The 25187-nt window shown below is 49.3% G+C and overlaps 2 protein-coding genes across 4 annotated transcripts; both read left to right on the top strand.

Moving 5' to 3' along the window:
* The first annotated feature begins 310 nt into the window (after nt 1-310).
* Nucleotides 311-3327, top strand: TSPO2 (translocator protein 2). Of its 3 annotated transcripts, none has more exons than XM_032862541.1 (4): nt 311-505; nt 1899-2091; nt 2453-2594; nt 2841-3327. In XM_032862541.1, exons 2-4 carry the CDS (start codon nt 1919-1921, stop codon nt 3039-3041), a joined length of 516 nt encoding a protein of 171 aa, XP_032718432.1. In that variant the 5' UTR covers nt 311-505; nt 1899-1918; the 3' UTR covers nt 3042-3327. The 3 variants fall into 3 exon arrangements, with proteins under 3 accessions (XP_032718432.1, XP_032718431.1, XP_032718433.1); XM_032862540.1 differs by having other exon boundaries at nt 311-519; XM_032862542.1 differs by lacking the exon at nt 1899-2091 and having other exon boundaries at nt 311-519.
* A 9770-nt stretch (nt 3328-13097) lies between these two features.
* APOBEC2 (apolipoprotein B mRNA editing enzyme catalytic subunit 2) lies at nt 13098-24682 on the top strand. Its single transcript, XM_032862271.1, has 3 exons — nt 13098-13418; nt 21298-21861; nt 24251-24682. Exons 1-2 carry the CDS (start codon nt 13261-13263, stop codon nt 21839-21841), a joined length of 702 nt encoding a protein of 233 aa, XP_032718162.1. The 5' UTR covers nt 13098-13260; the 3' UTR covers nt 21842-21861; nt 24251-24682.
* Nucleotides 24683-25187: the final 505 nt, after the last annotated feature.

The following is a 25187-nucleotide window of genomic DNA, read 5'->3' as shown; positions in this document are numbered from 1 at the left end:
AAAATCTGTCAAGCTCGAGTTCCAAGCCGGGAAGGAGAATGCCAACTGGGCTATAACCAGAGGCTGCGTCCATGTATCATGAACTCATTTCCAAGCTGCTGGCACTTGCTTCACTTGGGGGGTAACCCCTGCTACAGGAAGATCCTGGGGAAATCTGAGGGTCCCCACCACCCCCGTGGACACAAGCCAGTTCACGGGATGTGGAGGCCACCAGCTTCGATAGGCTTTGTGGCCTTCGATAGCTTCGATATCCCCAGCCCAGGGGATCAGGCTCTCACGGTGCCGAAGCCTCAATCTTTCTAACAAGTCCTCCAGAGACCAGGACCAACAAACCAGGGGTCCTCTCCTAAAAGGAACCCTTCATGGCCATGGAGACATGCCAGTGCCACCCCCTTGTCATTGGAGAAAGACAGGCCAGATGGGAGCCTCACTCCGCCCTCCTCCTGGTCCCCCACCCTCTTCTGCTTTGCACAAAACGGATATCGTCGGGGATTCGTCCTGGGAGGTATGCTGCTTGAGGTAAGGGGAACGCAGGCCTGGGAATAAGGAGGCAGCAGCAAGAGTGTGGAAAACAGGAGAAAATAGGGTGTGGGTGCAGGAGGAGCCTTCAACACTGGGCATAAAAACAGAAAGAGAGACAAGAAGGCAGGAGATGAGCGAATGGCCAGTGAGAGGCAGAGAAGTAGAGAGACACAAGGGCAGGAGGCCAGGGAGCCCTGTCCGTGGAACCTCCAGGACGTGGACAGGGGCCCTGGACAGGAAAGGATGAAGTAGACAGTCACTCCAGGACACTGAGAATCACCACATCTGTCTTCCTTGCAGTCCCAGCAGTCATGGGAGGGGGCTGAAGTACCATGTACAAATGAGAATGATACCATGTGGGGGCTGGGGGGCCTTGGCTGGAGGAGGGTCTGTGTCTTGTTCCACATGCAAATGAATGTGGCAGCCTTCTTAATCAAAGACCAGGCAGTTGCTTCCTTGAGAAGTCAGGCCACAAGAAAGCTGAGCACTTGTGTCATGGGCTCAGTCCCCCTGGAAGGGGAGGGGTGGAAGAGGGACCTCGCCAGCCCCTGAGGGACGGGTGAGACCTAACGTTTCAGAGAAAGGAACCCAGTGTCATTCAGCTAAGTTCAAATAGGGCAGCAGCTCAGGCTGCTGTGGGCCTCTTGGGTCTGCCAGTCTGGTGTATGGAGATAAGCCTGGGGGCCTATGGGCTGCCCCATTTTTTTTTATTTTTTTTTAAGATTTTATTTATTTATTTGACAGACAGAGATCACAAGTAGACAGAGAGGCAGGCAGAGAGAGGGGGGGAAGCAGGCTCCCTGCAGAGTAGAGAGCCCAATGCGAGGCCCGATCCCAAGACCCCAGGACCATGACCTGAACTGAAGGCAGAAGCTTAACCCACTGAGCCACCCAGGTGCCCCGGGCTGCCCCATTTTTTACTAGAAAAGACCCCCAGTGAATCTCTGGATCCTGCCTCTCTAGTCCTTCCAGGCAGGTTATATCAGCTTGGCTGAGTTCAGCATAAGGCAGCGTCCCTGTCAAGGGCCTGCTGTGTACCTGCCAGCCACTACGGGAGGCAGAAAAGACCATCATACCTGGACCTGAACTCTAGGAGTCAGATACACACGAGAGGGAAAGAGCCTTGCACTCAGAAGTAGTTATCAATACTGGACAGTATCTTCTGAGTGCCAGAGAAAGAGCAAGGCAGTATGGGCTAGCAAGTTCAGGATGGGAGCTGGGCCAAGGTGGGGAGAATGGCATCTCTTACCAGACCTCCCAGGAGGGGCTCAGGCCACAGTACAGTGTCAGGTAGCAGGTGGAGACAGTCAAGCAGCCGTGGGGAAAGGACTAGGAAGGAGGGAGGCCCACCAGCAGCATGTTGTCTGCCTTCCTAGATTTTGCCTCTGTGAGGGGAATGCAGCCTCACGGTGCCATCTTTTTGGCCCTTCCCCACCTGGGGCCCATCCTGCTCTGGCTGCTCACCCGTCATCGGACGTCTGGTTGGGACGACAGCCCAAAGAAACCGCCCTGGTGCCCGCCTCACAAAGTCTTGCTGGCAGGGTGGATAACCATCTACTTTGTCATGGGGTGAGCACCCATTTCTCCTGCCTTGGCCCTGATACCTGTGAGGATGGGAACAAGGCCCTGCACCCCTGAACTACTACTGCATTCTGGCCTTCACAGGGACGGCATGCCATCCTGCCTCTTGGGGGGAGGGGGGAGTCCCCTCTGCGCCTGCCTAGGACTCCAGACAGCCTAGTTCCTCCCCCTCTCTGAGTTTCCCCATGGCCTCCCCCACCTCACCTTGCGTGCCCGGCTCCTCCCACCACCTCCGGCAGGCCCTCAAGGGATGCTTAGACATGCCAGCTCCCACTTCAGCCCACAGGGCTTCCTTTTGGTACCAAGAGTCCTCTCTCCTTCTGAGTGTTCTGTCACCATCTCTCCACAGCTATGCCTCCTACCTGGTGTGGAAGGACCTGGGAGGGGGCTTCGGGCGGCCCCTGGCCCTGCCTCTCGGCCTCTATGCTGTGAAGCTCGCCGTCAGCTGGGCTGCCCTGATTCTCTTTTTCGGAGCCCACACCCATGGTCTGGTAAGGCATGCAGTGGAAGTAGTGTAGGAACAGGTGAGAACACCCGTGGCCCCCAGAGCAGATAACACAGTAGACCAATCGAGTGCAAGCAGGTTAACGGGTGGGCAGACTTCTCTGAGCTCTGGTTGAGTGCCCAGACCTCAGCAACTTGGCTCACTGGGTCCAGGGTGCTGCAGAAAGGTGGAGGGCTCAGTGCTCAGAGCGACCTACCTGACTGCCCTGCGTCCCCGCCCCTCCCCCATCCAGGCCCTGCTGCACCTGCTGCTGCTCTATGGACTGGTGGTGAGTACAGCGCTGATCTGGCACCCCATCAACAAGCTGGCCGCCCTGCTCCTGCTGCCTTACCTGGCCTGGCTCACCGTGACCGCTTCCATCGCCTACCGCCTGTGGAGGGACAGCCTCTGTCCAGACCATCAGCCTCAGCCCATGGGGGAGAAGAACGACTGAGGCAGGAGTGGAGGGAGGATGGCCAGGGTAGGGTAGAAGAGAACGCAGGCAGGGTTGTGGGGCTATTTGGAGGAGGAAGGGAGGGGAAGGGGGGCCAGGTTTGATGCATCCCTGAAGATGACTCAGCCCAGGGTGGTCACTGTCCTGGGTCCCCTGGTGCCAATTTCCTTTCCATTTCAGAAACGGAAGAGGGGAAACTTATTTTATACTTAGTATAAGTTAACTAATTCTGTATTAATAAGGTAATTTAGAAATACCCATTAATAAAATCCTTTACAAAATTTGAGGGTATGATGCGAAGTGCGTATCTGGGAAGACGAAGTCGAGAGCAGCGTTGCAGGGGTAGACGCGTCTGCGCATGTGTGGGAGTCCGTGTCGGTCAATGCTAGCAGGAAGGCAAGTGCACAGCGAGGGGAGGGTGGGCGTACCATCTCTGCTCCCCCTCCCGATAGGGCTGAGATATTTAGGACTCAGATTTCAGTTACCTGGAACACAAAGTCATTTTGAAAAGTGGTATAAAAGCAAAACACAAAAGTAGATAAAGTTTTAAAAAAAGATGCAAATTATATGTCAGGTTTATATAATATTTTATTTTAGAGTAGTTTAATGTTATTTCATTGGATTTTAATTAATATATATTAATAACAATAATATAATGTGTATAATATATACTATAGTATATTATAGTTATTATAATAATATTATACTATGGTTATACAATATATTATTCTCATGTACTTTCTATATGTCGTATTAAGACCTTATGCAATTATCACTGATAAAGAGGATTATAGCCCATTTTTTATTTTTGTTTTCATATTCTTTTTTACTATTAATTATTTTAAATCCATTAATGACTATTACAATAAGAGAAAACATTGAGAAAAAGAGATGAACACCTCAGTGCTGCTAAGTGATTTCAGACTTCTCTCTTTCTACATCTTCTCATTGGCTTCTTTATTTTAGTTTCTTCTCTCCTATTGTTTTCTTCTCCTCTTGTTTCAAGGCCCTGGTGATAGCAAGAGTAGCAGTGACTGCCCTTGGGGCTGCCCACCCCCAGATCCCAAACAAGGTCGCTAGACGGCCCAGACACCCTGCCCAGGAGCTTTTAAAAATATTGACCACTCTCTAGGGATGGAATTGGGCATCAGTGTTCTTACAACTCCCCAGGGCCTCCAGCAGCCCAGCTGGGAACCACTGCCAACAGAGCCACTGGGGAGCTTATTACAAATGCATGTTCCTTAGACCCCACCTGTGACCTAAGAATCAGAACTTTTGGGGTGGATCTTTGGATTGAACAAGCTCCCAGCACTTGTGTGAGCTCTTACTAAAATTTGAGAGCTCTAGGTATGTCTGGTCTCTCGGGGCTCTTTTCACTTCCACAACCTGTACTTCTTGTGAGCTGAGTTCTGGCTGAAGAACCAGCTCTGACCTCTCAAGTGGGGGCCAAGGACCAGACAGGGGAGAAGCCAGAAGGAGATCATCATTCAAGGAGACTGGTTCTTTCTGGAGCTCACCAAAGGAGGACAAGAAAGAAGGACTCTGCATCCTCCCTGACTCTAAAAGGATACTCTGCCCAGCCAGGCAGGTCAGGGACCCCCACCTCCGCATCCCACAGCACAGAGCAGGTCTTCAGGTATCTTTATGGGCAGGAAAAAATGAACACTTGGTCCCATTAAAGGAAAATGCTGACCAGTACCCCACCAACACCTACAGACGAGTCTGGAGCCATTGAAAAAGCCTGTGTTTGTTCTTGAAACTTCTTGAAACTTCTCAGGTGGTTCTAATGTTCAGCCTGGTTGAGACAGCTACCAGCCTGGTTCTCAAAGTGTGGCCCAGTGACCTCCTGGGGCAGTTGTCAAAGGCCTGGACTCCAGCCCTGCTCCAGACCCAGATCATCTGCTCTCTGAGATGGAATCAGATCATCTTGGGGAAGGAAGGCCATACAGTACAGTCAGTGGTTTGCAGTTCTGGCTCTGGAGAAGAGCCAGCCTGGGCTTGGTACAGACTGTCATTTACTACCAGGGAACCCAGTGTAACTGACTTCACTGCCTGTGCTTCATTTTTCTCATCTGTGCCATGGGCCCCCCCCCACCCCGCCCATCCCCTAGAATTGTTGGGAAGAGATGAGATAATGAGTAAAATGAGGTCTGGCTCAGAGGAAGTGCTTAACACCTGTTAGCTGTTCTAGGAGGGGAACCCAGAGGCCCCTTGTTGGAGACCCACCTTGCTCCAAGACCCCCAGCTGTATCTCCCTCCCTTCCTAAGAGCCAGGAGAGTGAGTGACCTCCTCCCCAGGTCTGATGGCCAGCCTGACCAGTGTCACATGCAGAAAATGACTCACTTTTTATGTTGCAAATTCAGGTGGATTTTGTCTTCACCTCAATCAAATTTTCTAAAACTGCTTTCAGTTGAATTTATAACTTCATTTATATGTGTAGCTGTTTAAACGTAGAAGCATAATCCATAAATACCGATCGAGGGTGGGCTCGGAGCCACCGCACTGCACAGGTTCTCGTCCCTGCTCCACTATTACCGGGTGACCTTAGACAAGTCAACACCCCAGAGTTATTTGTCATTGTTGTTGTCGTCATCATCTCATAGAGGCAGTATAAATAGCTGCTCCGAATTTTATTGGTGTCTCCAGCTAATTCTAGAAGTTTAACTGATGCTCTAAGAAGAAGAGAGTCTGCCCAAACCCACTGCATGACTTTGCCCTCCCCAGTACAAGCTGATCCACAGACCCAGGCATCCAGATACCTCTAGTTCTGGACACTTGGCCCTAGAACAAAGGCTTTGGGCAGTTTCCCAAGCCCCGGAATAACAAGACTGCCTGATAGGGTTGAGCCAAACCAAGGGGTTTCCTGGCTTTGAACAGAAACAGCCAGAAAGGGCAGGATTCCAACCACAAACTCTCACCCTCTGTCCCCAGAGTCATTCTTAAAATTCCCTTCTGTAGGGGTGCCTGGTGGTTTGGTCGGTTAAATGCCTGACTCTTGATTTCAGCTCAGTTCATGATCTCAAGGTCATGAGACTGAGCCCCAAGTTGGGCTCTGTGATCAGTGAGGAGTCGGCTTGTCTCTCTCCCTCTGCCCCTCCCCCCATCACACGCCTGTGAACATTTTCCCTCTCTCTCTCTATCTCTTTCTCAAATGGATGAATAAATAAAATCTTAAAAAAAAAAAAAAAGAAAGAAAAAAGAAAAAGAAAAACTCCCTTTTGCACTGCTCTTTGGTTCCTGGGTGGGAGCCTTTAATCCTCCAGTCTCCCAATCTGCCTGAAGCCCTTGTCCTTACCCCACCGGTTCTTAACCACACCTGGAACACACACTGCCCTGGGCCCCTCCTAGGTATCTGGAGTTACCTAGAGCTGTGCCTGAGTGGAGTCAGAGCTGCCTCCTATGTCTGCGACATGTGTCCTGGGATCCCACCACCGCAGTCATGTGTGTGTGCTTCTCTGTCTTTCTGTGGTAGTTTTCCATTTGCCTCTGAGCGAGCACATGGCATGTGAATATGATTCACTGGGTGGAGAGTGGCAGGGAGGGGGAGATGAGCTCCTCAAAGGCTGTGCAGTGCCCCCTACACCAGTGTGTGCAGAGGTTGGGAGCTGCGGCAGATAACATAGCACCCCCAGTAGGTGGTACGTCTCTTTCTGCTAGATCTTAGTCCCTCTTTCCCTCCCTGGAACCCTGCATCCTTCCTCCCTTTGCCAAGTGTGCTGAGTAGAGCCACACAGGGGCAAGGTGAGGTGGGGAGACTGAGAGTGGACAAAGTTTTGGTCCACTGGGCTGGGAGGGAGCAGAGTGCAGGCATCCCCAGCCCCTCCTCCCCATGGGCAGGTAGAGATGATGCCCTGGTGGAAGGAAGTTGAAGGCCCCCGGAGTGTTGCCAGGTGTGGGCCAGGGCTCCAAAGTCTTCCTTTGTGGTAGCCACATCCATCCAATTCCCTGGAATTCCCCGGCACCCCAAGCTGAGTTTAAGAGTCCTCCACCTTCTTGTAGTTCTGGAAAACAAGGACAAGGCCTCTTGTTTTAAGGACTGATTGCTGATCCCCTTTAGTGGCAGGCAAGTTACTGACCCACACAAAGACTGGCTCTGGTCGGGACCCCCTCAGATCCGGACCTCCCTCCTTCATGCTCAGTAGAGTCCCTCAAAGCCCCTTCTCTCCCCGCAAGCTCTCAAGGACCCTCACCCACTTAGGCACATTCTGCTAGTGTGCAAACCAGGACAGGCTCTCTGTCATAACAGTTGCCTCAGTGCTATCTTTTCAGCCTCTTCCATCCCTCTACTGTCTATAGCTCCAAGATCCCCCAGCCCACATAGGAATTATCTGCCCACAGGAGCACCCAGGAAACCCCAGTCCTCTCCACCTGCACCTGTTCCACACACTGACTGTTCTAAGCGCTGGAATTCTTTCAAAAGCTGATTCAGTTTATCTCTATCTCCTAGTAGGTTCTTTGGCCCTGCAAACACCCCTTTCAAAGAACACTATTAGTCACCTTCTTGTGCATGATTCTTATCAGCTCCCTTTCCTCAAAGACTCAAAACGCCCGCCACAGGAGCCGGGCAGTGCCGGGAGTGACTGCTAGAATGGAGGACCGCAGTGACTCAGTTACCGTGTCACTATTTTCCCCCGGGAACAGCACATTCTGCCTGGCAACCCGAGCACTGTGTTCTGCACAGGAGGATATTGAAAACCTTGGCCCACGCTGTGAGCCTAGTGCCTTCCCTGATCTCAGCCTTAGACCTCTGGGAGACCCTGGGTCCCCTCCCCCACCCCCCGCCTGGCCAAAGCTCTGGACACCCGTGTTTATGTCAACAGAGCGGTTGCTGGAGGGCACAGGCTTCTGTCCGCCAGGGGGTTGTCTGGTGCCTGCAGCCCGTTGTTTGTGTACCTCGTCTCAGTAGTGACCGAGGGACAGGCACGCCCTGGCTGGGTCTCTGGGGCAACGCGCTGTTGGGGTCCCAGCTGTCCCTGCACATAAAGCACCCACTCCATCAGCATGCTCCCGAGGTGTCTTCTTTCACAAAGTGAGAATTTAAACCTTCCCCTGGTGAGGCTTCTATTTTCCACTAGGCTCCTCCTGGCCTCTACTTCCTTCCCAGTGAGGGCAGTGAGGGATCAGGCTGGGACCCAAGGAACAGCTGTGCCTGACCCTGTCCCCTACTCCTCGGCCACCTCCAGAACATCCAAATGTTTTCTGAAACGACCCTGGGAAATGGGACTGGGAGAGGCAGGTTGCAGCTTCTCTTGGGCCTAATACAGCTCTTTCCGGCCCCTGACATCCCAGAGAGAATGAGGCTGGGGCCTGCGGGGACAGATTGGGAGCATTCCTTTTTCAGTTTCCATCCCTACTCCCCAGCTGCTTTGTCTCTATCCCTGTACCCTCTACACATACACACCACACGTACATACATGCCTCTGCACATGCACTCCTCACAAACTGATTGCATCTAGAGCCAAGGTCCCTGAAGAATGCCTTCCTCCTCTAGAGTCCTTCTTGTCCCTCCTTCCTCGGAGCCCGGCCTCGGGAGTCCTGGTAGCAGTAGGAGCCGAATGGTGAAAGGGTAATAGCATGACTCTGGAAGCCCACAGCTCTGCTCTCACTAGCTGCATGACCTTGGCCAAGTCACTTAAGCTCTCTGGTCTCAAATTCCTCACTAATAAAATGAGAGTAATTACTATTAATTATTACCTACCCCAACATCCTCATGAGGAGTAAATGGACTAATTGACATGACCTGCTGAGACCAGTGTCAGGTCCCCACAAAGGGCTGTGTTAATGTCAGTGCTCCCTGTTACTGAATTCTAGGCAGCATAACACAGTTGGAAAATCCTAGAACTTGAAGACTGACAGACCTGGCAGTCAGACCCAGCAACCCACAGACTCCTGCTGTGACCTTGAACTAGATGCCTTATTTCTCTTTCTCCTCCTCTGCAGGAGGAGCAAAGGGATAGAAACTTACCCAAGTGTTAACAGGGGGGTTGGGGAATGCCTGCCCTAAAGAGTAGAGTGGCAGCTGCAGAAGGCCGAGCCAAGCTCCAGGCACCTGATCCCCAGATTAGCTGTTGCACTCTGGGGCCAGCAGGGGAAACTGGTAGGACTTGGAAAGGAGAACCAGGGACCAGCCAGGAACCAGGCCCCCAGGAGGTGCCATAAATAGCCAGAGCTAGCTCAGAGGGCCTCCAGGGATGGAGGGCAGGGGTGGGGGCTGGAGAGGAGCCGTGGAAAAGGAAGCTGTCAGTTATCAGTCCAAGGGAGGACCCAGAGTGCTCTCCCAAGTATCAAAGGAAAAGGGGTATGTGGGTGTGGTGGGAGTGAGGGGTCACCTCTTCAGAAAGGACCAGCTGGGTCCACCTCTGTCCCACCTCCCACCAACAGAGTCAGGAAATTTTCATGACATTGTTCATCTTCACCCTCACAGGAGCCAGTCTTTTCTCCTCTTCTCATTTCCATCCCTTTGACCGTCCTGGACAATAACTCAGAAAGAAGCACAAAGGCCCAGATATGCTTAGTGATTTGGCCAAGATCACACAGTGAATCAAGGCCGAGATGGGCTCATGAGCATGGATTTTTCCCCCTCCCCCCAACCAATCCTGAGTTATACAGGACAGCCAAAATATCTGTGCCGTGTTTCCAGTCCTCAGAGTGCCTGAGTGGCTCAGTCAGTTGAGTGTCCTACTCTAGAGTGTCCTACCCCTGATTCTGGCCCAGGTCATGATCTCAGGGCTGCAGGATCCAGCCCTACATCAGGCCCCATGCTCAGCAGGGAGTCTACTTCCCCACCTCTTATATTCCCTCTGCCCCTCTCCCCAGCTTGCTCGCTCTCTCCCTCTCTCTAATAAATAAATCTTGGGGCACCTGGGTGGCCCAGTCAGTTAAGCATCTGCTTTTGGCTGGGGTCATGATTCCAGGGTACTGGAATCGAGCCCCACATCAGGCTCCCTGCTCGGCAGGAAGCCTGCTTCTCCCTCTGCCATTCCCCCGGTTGTGCTCTTTCACTCTCTCTCTCAAATAAATAAATAAAATCTTAAATAAATAAATAAATAAATAAATCTTAAAAAAAAAAAAAAAAGAAAAGAAAAGAAAAAACCTGTCCTCATGGAGGAAATCCTTCCCACAGAGCGAATAAGGCCCTGAAAGGATCCCTCCTGGTCACTTGCCTCTCCCCAGACCTTTTGCTCTGCCTTGGTTGGTCCATGCCCCTCACTGCAGCTATGACCCAGAAGGAGGAGAGGGACACCCACCTTCACAGCTTTACACAGGCTTTCATCAGAGCTGGCTGGGTGCCGCCCTGGAGATAAGAACTATCTCAGAGAACCTGGACTTACATCCTTGTGTGATCTTTATACCTGACTTCACCTTCCTGAGCCACAGGTCCGTAACTGCAAACCAACGCCAGTGATCCCTGCCCGTGTGAGACTGGCGTGAGAACTGAATGCACTAGTGTGTGCCCAAGGCCCTGCTGAAGTTGAAGATAGGACGCCCCGGCCAGACTGCACCTCGTGCCTCTCTGTGTTCTTGCCATTTCCTACCGCGCCTGGCACACAGGAGCCCTTGATTAAGTGTTGATCAAATAAAGAAGGAAGTGACCTCTTTGCATGGAACTGTTGTGTGTTTGTGGGATGACAATGAATAATGTGGGTCCACCATGTATCAGCGATCACCACCTTTTCTTTGTGGATACAGGCACTACTCCTACCACTCCGTGCTTGACATCCCTGGAAAAAAAACACCTGAAAAAAATAACCTCAGAGTAAATGCTTTCAGTAGCAAACATATTAGGAGAACCAGCTAGTTTATGGTGGATACTGGAGCGCTTTGGAGAATGCAAGGGGCACCAGTAGTAATTATTCCTGGACAACAGGTAGAAACCATGACCATCCAGGAAGACCTAAATGTTTGGCCTCTTACTCATGGGGCCCTGTGTGGCTCAGAATTCCCTGGGGAGAGACCCCCAAAGCCCCAGATACTCCAAATTGACCTGACTCCTATTCTCTGGGCAGACCGTGGAAGGGTACCCTCCCTTTCCATGACCGCCCAACCCACTTGGGTTCCAGCAGTTCCTGAAGTTTCCATGTTCCTCACTTTCAACCTCTAGGTGACCCGGACCCCAGCCTTCCACTGCCTTGAGAATGGTCTAGAGTTTTCATGCTGCCCCAAACATAAACACCTGTGGCCTCTGCTAAGCATCCAAGATGGGAACTGAGAAAGTGATCCATACATCTTCCAATGCTGGTTTAGCTCAGGGATTTTTCCAGGGGCTCCAGGGGTCTCTCATTCCTTTCACAGGCTTATAACTGGTCCCTCTGCTTCTCGTCTTTCCCACCTTTGGCCTCTTCTCAACCAAGCAGCCTGGGTGATCCTGTAAAAATATAAATCAGACCATGTGTTTCATCTGTTCAAAGACAATGGCTTCCCATCTCATTCAGAGAAAAAGTCAAGGTCCTTGACAAGTCCATAAGGTCCTATCTATCTAGCCCTTATTTATCTCTGGCCTTATCTCCTAGGACTCTCCAGCCGCACAGGTATCTCCTTGCTCCTCAAAAACACAAGGAATGATCCCACCTCAGGGCCTTTGCACCTGTTCTTTCTCCCCTTGGACCACTTTCTCTTTACAAAGCATATTTCCCTCATAACCTTCAGATCTTTTCTCAGTTGTCTGCTTTTCAAAGTCCTTCCCTAGCCACTCTATAAAAATACCACCCAACCCCTTGACACTTCTGTCCCACTAACCTGCCTTCTCTCCTTAGCACTTAACACCAGCAAACAGACAAGAGAGATAGATGGATAGATGGATAGATAGATAGATATATCACTTATCTTGTATATTGTCCAACACTCTCAAGTGAGGGCAAGGGCAAGGAGGGCACTCTCTGTGAGGACAAGGATTTTCATTTGTTTTGTTCTGGGCCATATTCCAGTACCCGAAACAGCACCTGGCATATAGTAAATGCTCAACAAATATTTGTTAAATGAATAAAGGACTGACTTAGAGGAAACACAGTTTGGAGGTCAAATGTCTGGCCTCTGGAGTAAAAACGCCTGGATTTGAATCCTGGCTTTCCCGCTCACTGGCTATATGAGCTCAGGCGAGGCCCTTAACCATCATTTCTGTGAGTCCCAGTTCCCCCACATGAAACAAGGAATGATACAGACTGCCTTCCGGGGCTATTGAGAGCATTAAGTCTGATTTTACATGTAAGCCATGAAACTCAGCCTGTCCTCTTTCAAAGCCTCTGAGCTTGGGTGCCTGGGTGGCTCAGTTGTTAAGCATTTGCCTTTGGCTTGGGTCATGATCCCAGGGTCCTGGGAGGGAGCCTCACATGGGGCTGCCTGCTCCGTGGGAAGCCTGCTTCTCCCTCTCCCACTCCCCCTGCTTGTATTCCCCTCTCTCACTGTGTCCCGCTCCGTCAAATAAATAAATAAATAATCTTTAAAAACAAACAAACAAAACAAAACCTCTAAGCTTGTAAATAGCAGTATTGTTACTACTGGAGATTGAGAACCAACACAGCATTATGGGGCCATAACTGGCAAATTAGCATCTGTTCCCTTTAAGTAATAACCCACGGTTTCTTTCCAAATTGCAAGTTCTTATCCTACCCCATCTCAGGGCCCTCCTTTCCTGAACCAATGTCTCCGCATGCAAATGGGACAGGGTTTCTCTGCAGCACCCTTGGTCAACACAAACCTCACCCTGCTCGCACCTCTGAGAGCATCTCTCCTAAATCTCGGGATGCCCAACCTCTATCCCATTCTCCATCGTCCCCGACAGACCCCGTGGAGCTAGAAGGGTTGCATGGGGAAACAGAGGGAAGGATATAAGGTGGAGGGAGAGAGTATGAATATATATGTGAGCCAGTGGGGGAAGGGAGAGCAGGCCTTGCCATCCCCACCTGCCAGCTTCCTGTCTTTGCTTACTGATAAATAGGGGATACTAGCCAGATTTTCCATTCCCCCCCATCCCGGCACCCGCTGTCACTCAATTAAAAAAAGATAGAGGGCAAGGGCCTGGGGGAGGGGCAGAGGGCTCCTGTTATAAAGCCTGTGTGGCCAGGAGGTGACAACACTAAGCCTGGCTTGCCCGCTCCTCTTCCCGTTGTCCCCAAGCAGGTTTAGCTGCTGACAGCTGCTTGGGACTCTGCCGCCAGGCCCTGGCCCTGGGAACTCGCCGCCTCTCCCCTTTCTCAGTGCCTGCGGAGCCACCACCCCTCCATGGCTCAGAAAGAAGAGGCCGCTGGGGCCGCAGGGGCCGCTGCGGCCGCTGAGCCTGCCGCACCAGCTTCCCAGAATGGTGAGGATGTGGAAAACCTGGATGACCCTGAGAAGTTGAAGGAGCTGATTGAACTGCCTCCCTTTGAGATTGTCGCAGGGTAAGACCTGGGTGTGGTCCGGGTGCCTCCTCCCCAGAAGAGTGTGGGCTGAGGGCAGGCTGGGGGAATTCAGGATGGGAACAGAAGAGGTCAGGGTCACAGTCCTGCTGCCAGGAGTCTACCGTGCATGGTAGGGGCTACAGTGGGGGACAGCAGCAAATCTCTCTTGGCCTCTCAGGCAACACCTACCACCCGCCCTAACCCGGGGGAGGTAGGAGCAGCTCCTCGGAGACAAGGCCCCAGAGAATAAAACCACTGCTCAGGCCTCCTGGTAGGGGGCTGTCACCTGCCTCTCTGGGTATAGGCTGTCTAGTTCCAGGGAATTGGATAAGGACATGGGATGACCCATACAAATTTAAACATTGTCCCGGTCAAAATACCTCCTCCCTCAACTCTCCTCGCTGCTGAGTGGGGGGGTCTCCTCTCTCTGTATGGCTCTCACTCTTTCTCTAGAGCTTCTCTCTGGAATGGAAGATCCTAAGATAGGGAAAACAGATCCACTCTTTCCTAAGGCTGAGTGAGAAGCTTTTTTTTTTTTTTTTTCATATTGAATCAAGTCTGCTCAGGGGTTCTCCACATCTGCCCCAAGGGCAAAAGTAGTTACAGTGCAGGTCATCGTCCAGGCCCAGGAGCTTCTGGCCAGAAGAGGTATTCTGCTCTTGGCCAAGCACCAAGGAAGAAAAAGGACCCTAAGCCTTTGGTCTCCAGGCCCCAAAGAGGCCTACGTACAGGATCCCTCTGTCTTGTCCAGTTTATGCCTTCTCCAGGAATAAAACCAAGTTGTCCTTCCTCCTCTTTCCTCTCTGTTCCTTTTGCAAAAGACCCAGCAAAGTTTGTAGGCCAAGAATAAGAAGGGACTACATAGGGCCACATTGCCTCCCTCAACCCCAAGGCTTCCTTGATGGAAATCGCCAACAATGCCCACAGGCAGAGTAAGGTCCACACTAGGAGAAATTTCAGGAAGAATGGAGGCATGATGCCCCCAGAGGGCAGAGGAGCCCCGGGTGGTCCTCCAGACTTGCTGTTTTAAGCTTGGCAAGTGATTTTTCCAGCCCTGGCCTCAGTTTGGTCATTTGTAACAGAAGGAAGTTAACACTAAGTTGATCCCTAAGGTCTCTTCCAACTCAGACACTTTCTGATTTCTAAGAGAACCTGAGGGAAAAATGCACCGTAGTTCCTGAGGGAAGAATTCAGGCAAGAGCCTGGAACTTGCGTTCACCCGTGCTCAACCAACGAATGTCTCCCCCATTGTCCTAGGATTAAAGAAACAGCAGAGCACAGATTAATATAGACCTAGGGAAAGCCTAGGGCTACCAGGTGAGGAGAGTCCACAATCCCAGTGGTCCTCTATGGAAGGAGATCCTTTTCCTCACCCCTAAGCCTGCTGGTCCATGCTGCCCTTGGTCACACACAGGCATGGGCACACCCACTCTGCCCACAGTTGTGGTCTCCCCAGCACAGCAGCGGGATAGGTCTGGAACAAAATTAGACTATGTTCAATTGAACATGCTTTGGGTTCCCAGGGGAGTTGGTTATAATGGTCAAATCCTCTGATGCAAATTATATCCACCCAGAGCTTTATGATCATGGCATGCTTGCACATGTGTGAGCCCATTCAACCTTCAGCACAATGCTGGGGATTACTGCCACTCTACAGATGGGGAAACTGAGTCAGGGAGATTGCATGATTTGTTCAAGACCACAGAACCAGTAAGTAGCAGTTCTTCTTCTGACTCCAGCCAAGTGTTCTTTCCACGGGGCTCTTGTTCATTCCGGGTCCCAGATTTCCCAAACAGGGTTCCACCTATCTCCATCAGTGAGGCAACAGGGCTCAGAGGCTTCTCTGACCCAAGGCTCAGAAAAAGAGACAGGGCAGAACTGCAGGGCAGTTTTCTGGGTGCTCTGAGAGTAGTTCAGGAGGGAGGTGGAGCTCTGAGTGTTTCCTAGCCACAAGTAACAGCTGTGGAGATCTGTCTCCTGAGCCCCTCTGGGTAAACAGATGGCTTAAAATAGCCCAGAGGTGTGGCTGTGTCTGTGCAGAGACAGGATGAGGGAACAGCTTTCCCCTTCTTTCCTCTCCAGATGCCCTGGCATCAAGGGGGTCAGCAAATTAGCTCCTCTCCTAGCCAAGACTCCCAGAGGGGATGGGTCTGTCTGTATGGCTTCTTAGATTTGGGCTGCAAGCTAGCAGAAGAGCAGGCAGGTTTTGAGAAATAGTCAGGAGTGAGGCAGGTGTACTAGGTAGGAATAAGAAGATATGCCCCACTTGTCGTGATTCTGGCTTGAATAGGGCACTTGGGATAGAAAGAAGACCTAAGAACATTAACAAAATTACATGGTAGAAAGTGCTAGAAAAAGGTCTAAAACTGCAGTAGTGTGCCAAAGCCAATTCATGATGACCAAGAATCAGTTGTGCGCATCCCTTTCCAACTCTGTGTTCAGTGACTTCATGTTGGTTTCTTGAAATCTCCATAGTAGGAGTGTTTACAAAGATCAGCAAACCTTAGAAATGAGTATTTTCTTTCCTCCCTCCCTCCCTCCCTCCCTCCCTTCCCCCTCTCTCTTTCTCCCTTCCTCCCTTCCTGTCACAGAGCTGGTTGTTAAACCAGCACACCAAGGAAAGAAAGAGCCCTCTAACTACGAGAAGAAAAGTAGAGAGGATTGTGCTTAAGATTCAGCACTGAGGGGTAAGATTTGAGGTCCAGAGAAGCCACCACCCGACAGCACCAGCCTTAATTTCTTGAGTGTTGACCATTGTCCAGACTCTGAGGGGTGGGGTTACTCGACCTATCCTCCAGATGAGGAAACCAAGGCTCAGAAGGATGAGTAGTTTGGCCAAAACTAATGGATGGAGTAGGGTATAAACCCCAAGACTGTCTGACTCCAAATCACCACACTGCATCTTTAAAAAGCCATAGATGGGAGGTTTCTTGTATTTGACCAGTATTTACTGAATAGGAATCATTTATGTGCTGCCCATTTTCCCCACGAGGACAGGGACTTTTAACTGCTTTATCTCCAGCACCACGAATAGTGCCTGGCTCCTAGTAGATACTTGTTAAATAAATAAATGAACTAATGAATGGACTCCTATCATCTGGTAGTCTCTCTGCCAGCCATTAGGGTAAAGAACTAGCTGTGGGGAGGGTTTCTGGGAGGAGAGCAGTTCAGGATCTCTGAAGAGCCAGGCGCGCTTAGCATAGAAGAGAATTCCTCAGATCCATGCCTGCCTCTCAACTCCCGCATGCTTTAGGGAAGCTCTGGAGCACCAGAATTAGTTGTCTTCTCATCTTTCCACCCCAGTGATGAGCGACTATGGCTCTGCCCAGCAGGACCTCTGGCTGTGTGTTTGTCTTTGTTTGTTTCTAGTTGTGTTGCGTATGATTTGCATCACGCTCAACCTGCAAGCAGAGGGATTGGTATGGAAGAGAGATAAATGGCACAGGCTGTGACTGTCTTTCAGCTGCTTCTTTAGCTGCCAGTGGTTTACTCTGGTCACAGGGAGAGGAAAGGCAGGGTTCAGAGGAGAAGGGACAGCAAGGAGTGGGGGCCTTTGACTCGGCCGTTAATCCTGCAAGCCTCTCACACCTCACCCTAGGCTCCAAAGCATGCTGGAGAGGCTTGTTCCACGGAAAACCAGAAGACAGCCACTGACTCTGGCCACCCTGGCCTCCACTGAGGCTGGGGGAAACTCAGAGCTCCAGTGTGAAAACAATGCCTCCCAGGGGAAAGGCAGGGGCTCAGGGCTTGCCTAGGGCAGAATCCCATCGAGAATTACAACCTTAGAGCCAGCAGCCTGGCAAAACCCATCTGGGCTGTTAGAACTCTGCTTCTTTCCTCCTTCTTCCTGGGCCCACTCCTCAGTATCCACTTTGTAAATGGTCTGGAAAAGGGAGAAGGAGACGGAAACCAGCACGTCTGCCTCTTTTAAGCAGATCATGAGAGATCTGGTGAGAAAAGCTGAACAAAGTCAACACTCAATGATCTGTAAGTAGATTTTTCCACTCCATGGATCATTTTGGAGCAAATGTTTCATCTCAGAGCTTCTACTATCGTTTAGGTTGCTCTCTTTTATGTATAGATTTATGCTTAGGGAGTGCAAATATTTTAAAAATGTGAACAAAATATTCACAACCCTTCTCACCCCACCAAGTCAACCGTGTTCTAAATGGTCTTTCCCAGAGATTAGGATTTTTGGTTTCCTGCTTAGAGAATTGCAAGACCCAGGAGACTGGGTCTCAGCAGATAAAGTGTGAGTGACCCATCTGCAGAAAGTATGAGGAAGAGGTGCTTGAAGAAGCAGGGGAGGGGGAGGAATAACCCTCTTGGTTTTTGTGCCTGAAATTGTGACTGAACCCAGGTGAAGAAATCTGTTACCAGCATGTTTCTCCTGACCACCACTCCAATATGCAGGCACACGCACACCCCATTTCAGCAGGAAAACACCTGTTGGGGGCAAGAATAAAGGCTATAAGTCACTACAGTATTCAGGCATCATGCTATTAGAAAAAAGAAGAAAAGATGTTTGCGATTATCTAAGAAATTAGTGTCACTGTTTCCTTTCTTCCGCTAGCAGGCATAACAGTGTTGACTTATTTTGTGATTCTATAAAATCACCCGAGGTGGCCATGTTGTCTAGCTCCCTGGAGAGATTTCAGACCTTTTCCACCTCTGTTCTCCTGGGTCTTCTCCAGGGCCTGGCTGTTTCAGCCTGTGGGAGGCCCAAAGAACTTTATTTGACCTTTATGTTCCTTCTGGAAAAGCGAGAAGCCCACTGAGAAGCCAAGAAAGCCCAGTTTTTGAGCAAGCCCAAAGGAAAGACTGGGAGCCAAGACCCTCCCCGACTTCTCTTTTCCTCTTGAAAGTATTTCCCTTCCTTAGGCAGTTAGTCCAGAAGGCTCTGCTGAGGCATGGAGTAGACTTATGGGGCTGCCTGCCAGAGGGGAGGGAAACCAGTATTTATAGAGAGGTGAACTTTCTTCCTCTCCCTTGGGTTTCAGGTTTCTCTGGGTCCTCTCCTCTTGCAAAGGGAAGAGGAGGAGGGGAAAACATCAGAGCTTAAGAGAAGCTGGGAAAAGCAGCAGCCTCAGACCAGCCCGCCAATTTGCAATGGCATGCTGGGCCAAATTCACGGTCTTGGCTGGGCTGTATTTGGCAAAGTTGGAGCAAAGCTTTTGGGAGCTCCAGAGGGAAACCCGGGGGGGAGGGGGTCACACAGGCAACTTTGGGGAAGCCCCAATCAACCACACAGTCATGAATACTTTCAAGGGTTTCGCCTGAGAATCCATCATACACACGGCTCTGGACTAGGCTTGGGGGCAGGGGATGTCTGGCAGAAGGCCTTGAAGAGCATAAAGTGTTTGGGCAAGAAAGGTAAGCTCTGTGCTTCTCAGGAGGAAAAAAAAAAAAAAAAAGCCATTCCAGGAAGTGAAGGGACCATTTAGCAACTTGTAAAATCCAGGAGTGGTCTTGTAGTGTGAGTTTAATTGGGGAGAGCTCAGTATGAGTGAACTCCCAACAGCGATTGAAACAGGAGAGGGGAATCATCAGGCCATCCATTCTTCCAAAATGTTAAGTAAATAAAAAACACATCCAATCAGGGACAGAGGGTTTTAGAGAGCTAAATATAGTACCTGAAGGAATCCTGGGGCCAGGTCCTCAAACACATCCATCTCCACAAATGAAACTTAACTTGACAGGAAGAGATATGGAAACTTGGGTGGAGACAATTTTATGGTGGGGGCGGGGAGTACTGCAGGGAAATAGCTCATGTTCACACAGCTCTTTGGAACCTGCTTCTTATCCCTAAGAAGCCAAGGCCCTGGGACACCCGGGAGTTCCCTGTAGTCCCACAAGTTAGAAAGGGAAGGCATGTAGAGAAGTAACAGTGGGGTTAATTATTGCCACAGGATATCTTCTGGGGCAACCACAGAGATTACCTTTTTAAAAATTTTTATTTGATTATTTATTTTAGAGAGAGCACATGAGGGGGGAGGGGCAGAGAGAGAGGGAGAGAGAGAATCTTAAGCAGGTTCTCCACTGAGCATGGAGCCCATCAGAACCACCCAGAGGACTCTACAAATGTCAATGCCTGGGCCCCATACAAAATGAAATCAGGATGTCTGGAGGGGAGCCCGACGTGGGGCTTGATCCCATGACCCCATGATCGTGACCTGAGCAGAAGCAAAGAGTTGGGAGCTTAACTGAAAGAACGACCCAGGCGTGCTCCCAGAGATTACATTTTTTAAAAAGAAAACACTCAGGAATGCCTGAGTGGCTCAGTGGGTTAAGCATTTGCCTTTGGTTCAGTTCATGACCCCAGGGTCCTGGGATTGAGTCCCACATCAGGATTCTTGCTTGGCAGGGAGCCTTCTTCCTCCTCTGCCTGCTGCTCCCTCTGCTTGTGCTCTCTTGCTCTCTCTGATGAGAAAATAAATAAAATCTTTAAAAAAAAGAAAAGAAAAGAAAACATTCAGCCTCCCCAAGCCAGTACTCAATACCCTCCTCTCCTGTGATATTTTCAGTCTCTCCTGTGAAAGCCTCCTTGTTCCCCTTGGCCTCCTAACCTGCAAAAGGCTTCCCTATTTTAGAGAGATGCAGACATACATAAAGATAGAAACAATCAATTCTGATGCCCTCTCTAGCTCATTTTGGAAACCTTGCTCTCTCTTCCTTCTTACTACTGAACTTTCTCCTAAACTTGGCCTTTTTTCTGCTGGTTTCATTTCCTAATCATCCATCCCACCCTCGAAGCCACTGGACATAGTTATCACCAAGTCTGGCGTCTTAAGATACCAAGCAGTCTTGCTTCAGTTCAGGATTTTCCCCAGCCTCGCTCTATCTGCCTAAAGCTACCACGTCATCTTCCATGGACGTCACTTTCATTACGGCTTTCTTTATTCAGGAGCCTGTAACAATTCTCTGTTGCCCTCTGAATCAAGACTAAATGTTAGAGAACCTTCGTCCCACATCCTCCACAATTTAAAATCCTATGCAATTTAAATCAGCAGTTTTCGAATGCTCTTAGCTAGAGTCAAGCTGCTAGATTAGAAGCATCTGGAGGGCAGAGGCCAAGTCTTTTATGATTTTGAAATGACTATACAAGCTATAGCATACCAAGGTACTCTCAAAGATTAAAAAAAAAAAAATCTTGGACATTCATCGTGTGACAACCCCCTCACCTGCAGGAAAAGCCAGACTTGAGAAACAATTACTGGAAGGGCACTGAGTGGTGGGCCGAGCCATGCCTGAGATACACTAGCAGTGAGTGGCAGGGAAAAGAAATGGAAGCAGGAAATGTTCTGCAAAATCTTCGTCTTCTTCTAGCAGGAGAAATTTTATATGCTTGCTACTTTGTAAGATTACTATTGGAACACTGCTTTTCCAACCTGGCTGCCTATTAGAATCATCTGGAGAGTGTTTTTTTGTTTGTTTTGTTTTTAAATACGGGTGCCTGGATCCCCTCTAGACGTTCTGATTTCATTGGTTTGGTGTGGAGCCCAGGCTCTGACAAGTGCCGAGTCCTCGTGGGTGGTTCTGATGTGTCGCCAGGTGAAGTAGTGACTGATTCAGAAATGTAGGAGTGTGCTGTGTGTTGGAGGGATGATGGAGGGTTTGGAGACCCTCCCTACTGTCTCCCTACTGGGGTGACTGGAACGTGCACCTCCAACTTCTCTCCTCTCCTCCAGATAAACCCTTCTGTATTCCGACCTTTTTGTTGTTGTTGTTGTTGTCAGCCTGGGCAAGGCCTGTTTTGACAGGAAGGGCCATCATGCCCCTAGGCACCGAGTTTGGAGAGCCACCTGCTCCCTGCTGGTCCGAGGAACAGGAGCTCATCCCTCTCTCTTCTCCCCTGTCCCTCTGCCCCCTCGGCCCACAGGGAGAGGCTTCCCGTCAACTACTTTAAGTTCCAGTTCCGGAATGTGGAGTACAGCTCCGGGCGGAACAAGACCTTCCTGTGCTACGTGGTTGAAACGCAGGCCAAGGGAGGCCAGGTGCAGGCCACCCGGGGGTACCTGGAGGACGAGCACGCCACCAACCACGCCGAGGAGGCCTTCTTCAACACCATCCTGCCCTCCTTCGACCCGGCCCTGCGCTACAACGTCACCTGGTACGTGTCATCCAGCCCCTGCGCGGCCTGCGCCGACCGCATCCTGCGGACCCTCGGCAAGACCAAGAACCTGCGCCTCCTCATCCTGGTGGGGCGCCTCTTCATGTGGGAGGAGCCCGAAGTGCAGGCCGCGCTGAGGAAGCTGAAGGAGGCCGGCTGCCGGCTGCGCATCATGAAGCCCCAGGACTTCGAGTACGTCTGGCAGAATTTTGTGGAGCAGGAAGAGGGCCAATCCAAGGCCTTTGAGCCCTGGGAGGACATTCAGGAGAACTTCCTGTACTACGAGGAGAAGTTGGCGGACATCCTGAAGTAGGCCTCTGGGCCCAGCCTCACGTGAGTCATGGCGCCAAGGATGTGTCCCTAGCCCATCACTAAGGTAGAAGGCTGGAGGGCAGGTGGGATGAGGGGTAGGTTTGGTTTGTCGCCCTACCCTGACAAACTGCATTTCTCTGCTTTCGGTTGGCTGTAAAAACATTTTAGGAGACCCCATTTCCTCTTCTCTTTCCTCAGTTCTTCTCCTTAAACCCTTTTCGCTTCTACCCTTTTATATCCAATGAAGTTTTCCCATACCTTGGAATATTCAAGGTGTTGACAGGAATCAGAAAGCTTTGGTGAAACAGAATGGCTTGCTGTGGTCAGATCTGGGTGGTGCAAGGACCTGTTACTGAACAGCAGACAGGAGCCCTCACTCCATAAGCATGCCCCCATGGGCAGGAGTCCAGACTTACTCTGGACACCTTCTGGACACCCTACCCTCACCCCCTTTTGCAAGTTTACCCTTCCATGCCCTGTAATAGAGGTTTTTCATTCCTTCAGGGACATTTTTTTTTTCTATCTTTGGTACTTTTGAAAGTCCCCAAATGGATTTGTATTCAGCTTATTTATTGCCAGAGATGCTTTCATGTTTTCAAACAAATGGTTCCGCTTTGAAGGAGACCAATAATTTGTGTGAATGTATAATGCAAGAACATTTTTCTTACTTTGAGAAGACCTCAGCAGAGCTGATAAAATGTCGAATTCAGGAATGGGGATATCACAGCAACATGTTCTTTTATGCAGGAATGATGAAAGAGTTAAAAAGAGGTTTGTAAATTAGCAGCTCAGACATAGCCTCCTACAGATATCAAGATGTGATCGGAGGACTGGAAGTAAAGATTAGCTATTTAAGCAATAATTAGGACACAATTAAGGCCAATTTGGCCTCTTGCTGAGGGTAAATTAAGACTCTCACACAAACAGGCCGATTACCCTCAGGAAAGAGGGTAAAAGATCCTTCACTAACTTTTTTCAAGTTTGGTCTGATCTAGTTTGTTCCCGTAGAAATGCTAAAACCAAGTCCCCCCACAAGGCCTGAGTTATGATCAAAATTCTCTAGAAACAGAGAAAAGGGTGTTTTACCACCCTCTTCTCCACTTTCAATTCTGGAACAATTCACATATTAATAAAATATAAAGCAGCATGCTTCCATGAAGCTATTCAATTGATTTCTGGTGTCTCTCACTCTCAATATTCTTAAGAGAAGAGGGGGCGTCATAGACACGTTTTGGGAAGTATCAGTGTTCTGGAGCATGATGTTGGCAGGTGTCTGCTATTAGACATGCACACAGGGTGCCCGATAATTCTTCACTCGAGCACTAGCCAATCTGAGAAGACACAATTTTAAGCCATTTTTCACAAAAAGTACCTATCCAAGTAATAGGTCAAGTAACACCATGTTGTACTCTGCTCACATAAAATCAGATACCACTCTGAGTGGTGGTGAGGAGTGGTAAAAACAGATTTCTAATGGTGACCTCTGAAAATACAAAATAAACTTTTAAATTCCTTGAAGATTTTATTAGTGTAGGTGTTATCACTGTAATTATAAAGCCTATATAGACTCTCCAGAATGACTGATCTTAACTATAGTATACTTTCTTCTTAAACACCTTTCAGAGCCAGAGGCCACTTCTTCCAGCTGCCTAGCCAGCAAGTCCTGTGTGTGTGTGTGTGTGTGTGTGTGTACTGTTGTTTTTCCATTAAGTTGAGTAATTAGATAGCTAAGTCTGCTATAAAAATTAAGCATTTCAAGGAGGATTAAAAGGAGCTTTTAATTTTAGATAATTGAAGGTTGTATCTTATGCTAATGTAAATGGAAGTAAAATAGATTAATCCGTTTGAGGGAAAAGTCCACTTCCAAGTCAAATTATTTTTAAATAAAATATTATTGGACATGTTCCACACCATAAGCCTCCTTCCATTAGTGTACATAACCGTATTATCTGGACCCATTAACATGCTTCCCTGTACGCTGAGTTATTCATGTTCCTGAAGGGAAAGGTTAAAATGTACCAAGTTAAAAAAAAAAAAAAATTTGGCATGAAATCGAGTTGTAATCTCAAAGCCCAAAAGAACAACTCTGCTTAATTAAAATACTAAGAAAAGGGCATTTGCTAAAGAAAATTTGCCTTTTCTTATTCCATCTTTAAAAGAAAAATGACAGAATAGGACTTAACCATATATTTAACTCTAGTTAAAGTAGGGATCTTCTGGGGTTTTCCCTGTATGAACACCAAAACATGAACACAACACACCTAATGCCGGGTAAAGTGGCAATCACAGGAGACTGTGGGGGAGAAATTCAAACTTGCTTGGAGGGGAGACAGAAACCCTAGCTCAAAAGAAAATTCATTGTTTGGGGCGAGTGGGCTCTCAGTAACATGCTTTCTCTTTTCTCACTAAGGTCTGCCTGCTGCCACCAGGAGACAGCAGTGACATGTATGGCCATCTGGGACATGCCTGACTTCCTAATACTACTTGAGCTGGACAACACTGGACACCAACCAATCCTAATGCACAGGTCCTCCAAGGACTCTAAATATACTGTTCATGCTGTAAATCATTTAAGCCATGGCTCTCCCTAAGGCTGTTCTTGGGAAAGAGGAAAGTTGAGTTGCAAAGAAAGAAACAGCAACCATATACGGGCACCAGGCATCTGAGGGGCAGAAGGGCCTAATTATTTCCCCAAATGGGCTGCTTGAGGCAAAGAACCTCAGACCCAAGGTCTGTGCAGATCTTTGAAATAGGTCCAGAAATGCATTTTATGTGAAGTTGGATTTTTTTTTAAGAAAGAAAAATAGCAACATTAATAAAAGTGGTATGGTTTCTCTGTGAACAGGTTTTTTAAGGAACTCGGGCATTTAGAAGTTACTACGAACAGTGAACTGTCCTAGGAATAGGGATGCTCCCAGGCTATAAGCCAAGCCATGACAATAGAAAGTGGAAGGGAGGCTTAACCCAGGGCTTGTCTAGGCAACAGAGGATACCAACTCCCCCAGGCCGACTTCCCACCCGTCTTGACCTTTATCAAGTATTTTTTGAGATTACTTGTAAATGAGTGCCTCTTCCCTTCTCTGAAGACAAGGAATATGGCAGAGGGTGAAACGAAGGGTAGGGGAAATCTGTTCATAAGATACCCATGTTCTCATTGCTACTTAATAAGCAATTAACCACTTGATCAAGGAGAAAATAAGTAGGATTTCAATGTTGAGACACACACCCTGTAGATTAGTTGGTATGTGGTACTTGATGGTGACAGCAGGATGGTGTCAAGTCTCCTTTCTTCCAAGGCTTGAGTCCTACATAGAAGCAAAACTTCACGTACAAATTTCTGGGTCTTT

Source organism: Lontra canadensis, unplaced genomic scaffold (assembly GCF_010015895.1).
Source record: "Lontra canadensis isolate GAN:19392208 unplaced genomic scaffold, GSC_riverotter_1.0 scaffold23, whole genome shotgun sequence".
In the NCBI taxonomy this organism is placed as follows: Eukaryota; Metazoa; Chordata; class Mammalia; order Carnivora; family Mustelidae; genus Lontra; species Lontra canadensis.
The sequence above is the reverse complement of the archived record's forward strand: the minus strand, read 5'-3'. Positions and strand labels throughout refer to the sequence as shown.